The sequence below is a fragment of the Schistocerca nitens genome, chromosome 4 (assembly GCF_023898315.1).
Source record: "Schistocerca nitens isolate TAMUIC-IGC-003100 chromosome 4, iqSchNite1.1, whole genome shotgun sequence".
Taxonomy (NCBI): domain Eukaryota; kingdom Metazoa; phylum Arthropoda; class Insecta; order Orthoptera; family Acrididae; genus Schistocerca; species Schistocerca nitens.
In genome coordinates, this window is record NC_064617.1 from 613,606,356 (window position 1) to 613,612,355 (window position 6,000).

Consider the following 6,000-nt stretch of genomic DNA (forward strand, 5'->3'; position numbering starts at 1 on the left):
TTATCCACTGATTTTAAGCAATTTCAATTCCCAATCGAGGTTTCGTTGGCAATAAAAATAAACAGGGCTCGAGGTCAGATAAAGCGAGGAAGAGAAGAATGTATATAGAGGGAAGGAGGAGATGTACAGAAAGAGGGGGAAGGATGAGGTGGTCACAGATAGCGGGAGGAAGAGGTGGACAGACGGAGGGGGGAGGGGAGGGAAGGACATTAGACCGTGTATGCCACTCACATAAATATTTAGCAATTGCGAAGCATTGCTGGGTTCGCTAGTAACCATGTAGGGCAGGGGTCGGCAAGTAGTTTTCAGTGGGGTCCGGATTCAGTGTAAAATATTTTTATGGAGGTCCAGAAAAAAAAAATAATTTTTAATTTTTTACTGTTTTTATTTTGTTTTCAAGTCGAGTTAGTTTCCAAAAAAGGGTAAACTAAGTAAAAAAGTAGTTCTCAGTTAATATTGTAATATATTCAATGTGAGAAATTACATCGACGGTCTTGAGCCAGTTTTTTAAAGTTCGGTGTACGAGGAGTACAGCAAATGCGAAGTATGTCTTCGAAGTGAGCGTCCGTCAACCTTGACCGATATGTGTTCTTCGAAAAATTCATTTTCGAGAACGACGATTCGCATATATATGTCGAACCAAAGTACCAGATTAAGAGGTACTTTCTTAAAATTTTCATATTTTTCTGAAACATGTTTACCCCAAAATTCTTCAGTGGATACAATTTTATACATTTGCAAAGAAATATCTTCTTGCAAATCGATTATCTCCACTTGAAGTGAAGACTTTGAAACGATGAATAACTTAGCAGACACTTCATTCCATTCTGCCGATGCATCAACTTCATAAGGAAATTTTAGGAACTGAGACAGCTTTCCAATTTCTGCAAAGTCTTGAAATCTTGTGGCAAATTCGTCCCTTAGATCGGACAGAAATCTTACAAACACTGCAATGTCTTTTTCAGAGCTCTCTTTTTTTATACTCAAGAATTGTTGGGAAATGAATAAATTAATGCCTTGCAATATCTTTTTCAAAAATATCCAGCTTACGACGAAAAGCAGACACACTTTGTATCAGATCACATATTAATTTCCCATTCCCTTGTAACTCTATGTTGAGCGCATTTAAATATTTCAGAATATCCTTCAGAAAAGCCACAGCTAGCATATTGCGCTCATTTGTTATGAACTATGATTGCTTCTTTGCTCCCTGCGTATCCAAGATTTGCAAAAAGGAGGTTACTTCTTCCTTCATTAGCCAGAAACGTTCAACAACTTGACGTTTAGTTAACCAACGAACATTGTTGTATTGCAATAAGTCAGAATACGCTGCATCACATTGTGAAAGAAACTCCTTGAGCTTTCGGTGTTGAAGAGAAGAATGAGATCTCATAAAATTAATCAACTGCACCAAGCTGTCCATTACTTCTTTCAGTGTAGCACTGAGTTTTCCACAAAGGGCAGTCTGATGAATTATACACTGATACGATATTAGACCTGGATTCTGATCCCTTATTTTCTTTACTACACCTTTCTCTTTGCCAATCATCGCTGGGGCGCCGTCATTTGAAAGCGACACTATTTTATCATAACGAATGTTGAAATTATTAATAATTTCGTCAATAGCTTTGAATAAATCTTCTCCTCGAGTGTTACCTTTCAAAGGCAATATTGCGAACAATTCTTCCCTGAATATCTTATTTTCAATATCGAAAAATCTCACGAAAATAGATATTTGCTCATCATCAACAATGTCAAATGATTCGTCAAGTGCAATAGCGTAGCATGGTGGCTTTTCCAAAAGTTCAATCAGAGAGCTTTTAATATAAGTAGCTAAAATTTCCGTTCTTCTTGCATTAGTTCTTGCCGACATTGGAATACTTTGAATTGCAGCGACAACATGCTTTTTTTCTTCAAAAAGTGCCGAGGCTACTTCCAACATACATTCTTTCATTATTTCAGAATCTGAAAATCGTTTTTGGTGTTTACTAAGTGTCCAGCACACACGTAACGCTGCTCCTACCGATTTTTCTTGCTCACTCATGCAGCGAACCAGCAATTTCGTGCTTTTTTCGTAAGAAGTGAGATATTCCTGTATTTTGAATTTAAATTTTATCGTGATAAGTTTACAAAGCAGTTATACATATCACATTTACATAGAATTATATTACCTGTAGTTTTTCTTTACGAGCCTCACTGCCAAGAGGAAAGTTTTTGTGGGCTTGCTGATGAGTTGTTTCATAGAGTCGCTTTAAATTGCCACTTTTAATTACAGCGACAGTTTTATTATATATTAAGCAAACTAGAAGTGCTTGAGGCCTATCAGGCAGCGTAAAACAATATTGTTCAGTCCATTCAGTCAAAAATCTCCTATTTTCAGTGTCCACTTTTCACTTTTTAGGAGCCATTATTAATGTAGGTATGTATGTACGAAAAGGTTTTTCACACGACAAATTGTAAAACAAATGAATAATTACTCTGCGGCCTGCGTGCGATTGACGAAACGAAGTGAAGAGCGACCGCCCGCTGTGCACTCTTTGACTAAAACGACAGATTCGGACTTGTTTAACAAATGAACGAGTGAGCAGTGACGCGTGGTGGGAGGCGCTACTCGCCGAGAAAGACAGAATGAAATGGATCGACTCGACTAAATGATTTGCTAATCTACTCGACTAAATTTTTGTTTTTTCAGACACGTTTAGTTACTGTATTACTCAGTACTCGACTAAATTACTAGCCTAGTGCGAACGAGGTACCGGGATACTTAGTTGGACGTCGGACTGTATTTAAGAATATTTAGCGGTCCGTGGTTCGACCTTACGCGGTCCGTATACGGACGGTAGTCCGCCTGTTGCCGATCTCTGATGTAGGGTATAATCTAGTTTTCTTTCGTGAATCACTGTGTTGTTAATAGTTTTTAATATCAACTTGCAAAAAAAAACATGTAGCTCATAATTCATAAAAGTGTTCCTACAGTACGATTTTTGCCGGCCGGTGTGGCCGAGCGGTTCTAGGCGCTACAGTCTGGAACCGCGCTACCGCTACGGTCGCAGGTTCGAAACCTGCCTCGGGCATGGATGTGTGTGATGTACTTACGTTAGTTAGGTTTAAATAATTCTAAGTTCTAGGGGACTGATGACCACATATGTTAAGTCCCATAGTGCTCAGAGCCATTTGAACCCTTTTTTTTTTTTTTTTTTTTTAGTACGATTTTTCCCTTTTAGTATGTCATTTTATGCCACCTTCCCCCATGTTTCGGTAGATAAAACTATGACTGATAAACTAAAGCTGCAATAGTTGTCCTCGAATTGAAAGCCTAACAACGACAATATTACGGTGCCGTTTGACTTGTTGTGGTAGGACAAGTGGTGGCGTCACCGTAGCGAATGTTAACTGGCGATCGCATCCCTGTTACAGAGGCGCCCTCAGGTGCTGGTCGGTATTGCCGTTTGCCGAGCCGGCGGGAGGACGAGGACAGCGGCGACGAGGAGTGGTCGACGGCGGCGGCGGAGGCGTCGCGGCGGCGGCGGCTGGCGCTGCAGCGTCTGCGCGCCGGCCTGGGGCTGGCGCTGGGCCGCTCGCGCTCCGAGGCGGCGCTGCTCGACGACGCCGACGCCGACGCCGACGCCGACGCCGGCGCCCCGAGCGGCGCCTCGACGCCGGGCGCCAGCTCGCTAGCCCGCCTGCTGGGGGACGACCAGGTGGAGGTGGGCGCGCACACCTACACGCGCCGGCCCGCCTCCTCCCTGCACCTCAACGGCGTCTACGCCGTGCCGGCGGCCAACGGGTTCGCCAACGGTGAAGTCTTCCGGCCCGTGGCCAACGGAGCCCCGTGCCACGTGAGCACCGTCCTGCCGGCGAACGGCCACTCCGACTTCTCCTCGGTTCCGCCCGACTGGAAGAAATTCAGCAGAAATATGGCCGGCAAGTCCCCCGGCGCCGACAGCAGGTCGTCCGTCACCTTTCCCAGGGATCTGTTCGACAGCGTGGACGGGCAACACAGCGTGCGCGTCATCGACATCAACAACAGCGACGACCGGCTGGCGTACTGCAAGCAGCGCTTCCCCATAGGAGACTCGGACGTCGAGGACGAAGAGGTCACGTCCTCGTCCGAAGGTAGCAGCGAAGAGAGCAGTTCCACTGACATCGACGCCATAGTCGCCGAGTACAAGGAGAAACTACAGGTGCCCATATCTCTTCTTCTAATACGGGGGTCCACAGTCTGTACGAATTGTCTATAATTTATTCTGATACACTCATGCTCATAAATTAAGGATAATGCTGATACAAGGGGAAACAACGCTCGGAGTATGACCATGCGGTCCATTTGACCTGCGGTCGTCGCACGGTGGCGCTGGCAGCAGTCCACATACACAGAGGTGTGTTGGTGCATGTCAGATTACGGTGCAGCGAGTAAGTGTGCAGTCGTTTTCAGACGTGCTAATGGTGACTGTGTGTTGAAAATGGCTCAAAAAACACATTGATGACGTTATGAGGGGTAGAATACTAGGGCGACTGGAGGATGGACAAACACAGCAGGTCGTAGCACGGGCCCACTGTGTGCCACAACGTATGATCTCAACATTATGGCAACGATTCCAGCAGACAGGAAACGTGTCCAGGCGCTACAGTACAGGACGTTCACAGTGTACAACACTACAAGAAGACCGATATCTCACCATCAGTGCCCACGTACGGCCACGGAGTGCTGCAGGTAGCCTTGGTCGGGACCTTACCGCAGCCACTGGAACAGTTGTCTCCAGACACACAGTCTACAGACGGCTGAACAGACATGGTTTATTCGCCTGGATACATGCAAGGTGCATTCCACTGACCCCTGGTCCCAGGAGAGCCCGTAAAGCCTGGTGTTAAGAACACAGTACATGATCATTGGTTATGTTCACGGAAGAGTCCAGGTATAGTCTGATAAGTGATTCTCGCCGGGTTTTCATCTGGCGTGAACCAGGAACCAGGTACCAACCCCTTAAGGTCCTTTAAAGGGACCTGTATGGAGGTCGTGGTTTGATGGTGTGGGGTGCTATTACGATTGGTGCACGTATACCCCTGCATGTCTTTGACAGAGGAACTGTAACAGGTCAGGTGTATCAGGACGTCATTTTGCACCAGTATGTCCGCCTTTTCAGGGGTGCAGTGGATCCCACCATCCTCCTGATGGATGGTAACGAATGGCCCCACCGAGCTGCCATCGTGGAGGGGTACCTTGAAACAGAAGATATCAGACGAATTGAGTGGCCTGCCTGTTCTGCAGACCTAAACCCCTTCGAGCACGTCTGGGATGCTCTCGATCGACGTATCGCTGCACGTCTTCAAATCCCTACGACACTTCAGGAGCCCCGACAGGCACTGGTGCGAGAATGGGAGGCTATACCCCAGCATCTGCTCGACCACCTGATCCAGACTGTGCCAACCTGTTGTGCGGCCTGTGTACATGTGCTTGCTGATCATATCCCATATTGATGTCGGGGTACATGCGCAGGTAACAGTGGCGTTTTGTAGCACATGTCTTTCGGGACAGTTTTCTCAACTTATCACCAATACCGTGGACTTACAGATCTGTGTCGTGTGTGTTCCCTATGTGCCTAAGGTATTAGCGCCAGTTTTGTATAGTGCAACGTTGCGTGGCACCACATTCTGCAGTTATCTTTAATTCATGAGCATGAGTGTAGTTCGATTTCGGACTTTAATGCCGTTGTCAATCATCTGCAAAAGTACAGAGGGAGTATCAGGAAAATATAATGGGTAGACAATAGTATCATCAACAAACTCGGTAATCTGCTAACAACTCATACATACAAAAATTTGATGCCACATAATATACAGCTATAAGTTATGAATAACGGTAACTTATTAGAATTGAATTACTAAGAGTCTTGACTGCAATAAAATACGAGTATTTATTGGCAGTGGTAACCGATTTTGGTCAAATTACGACCATCCACAGACCATATTACACCACGATACCCGCTCCTTCACCGCCAG

General features: G+C 45.5%; 1 protein-coding gene across 1 annotated transcript in view; it reads left to right on the forward strand.

The window, feature by feature from the left end:
* The window catches only part of LOC126252470 (uncharacterized), a 1,574,240-nt gene extending 1,569,999 nt beyond the window's left edge, over positions 1–4,241 (forward strand). The window contains exons 11-12 of the mRNA XM_049953364.1: positions 3,418–3,500; positions 3,543–4,241. Of these exons, the coding sequence (XP_049809321.1) occupies positions 3,418–3,500; positions 3,543–4,241 (782 nt within the window). The remainder of the gene's footprint in view (positions 1–3,417; positions 3,501–3,542) is intronic.
* Positions 4,242–6,000: the final 1,759 nt, after the last annotated feature.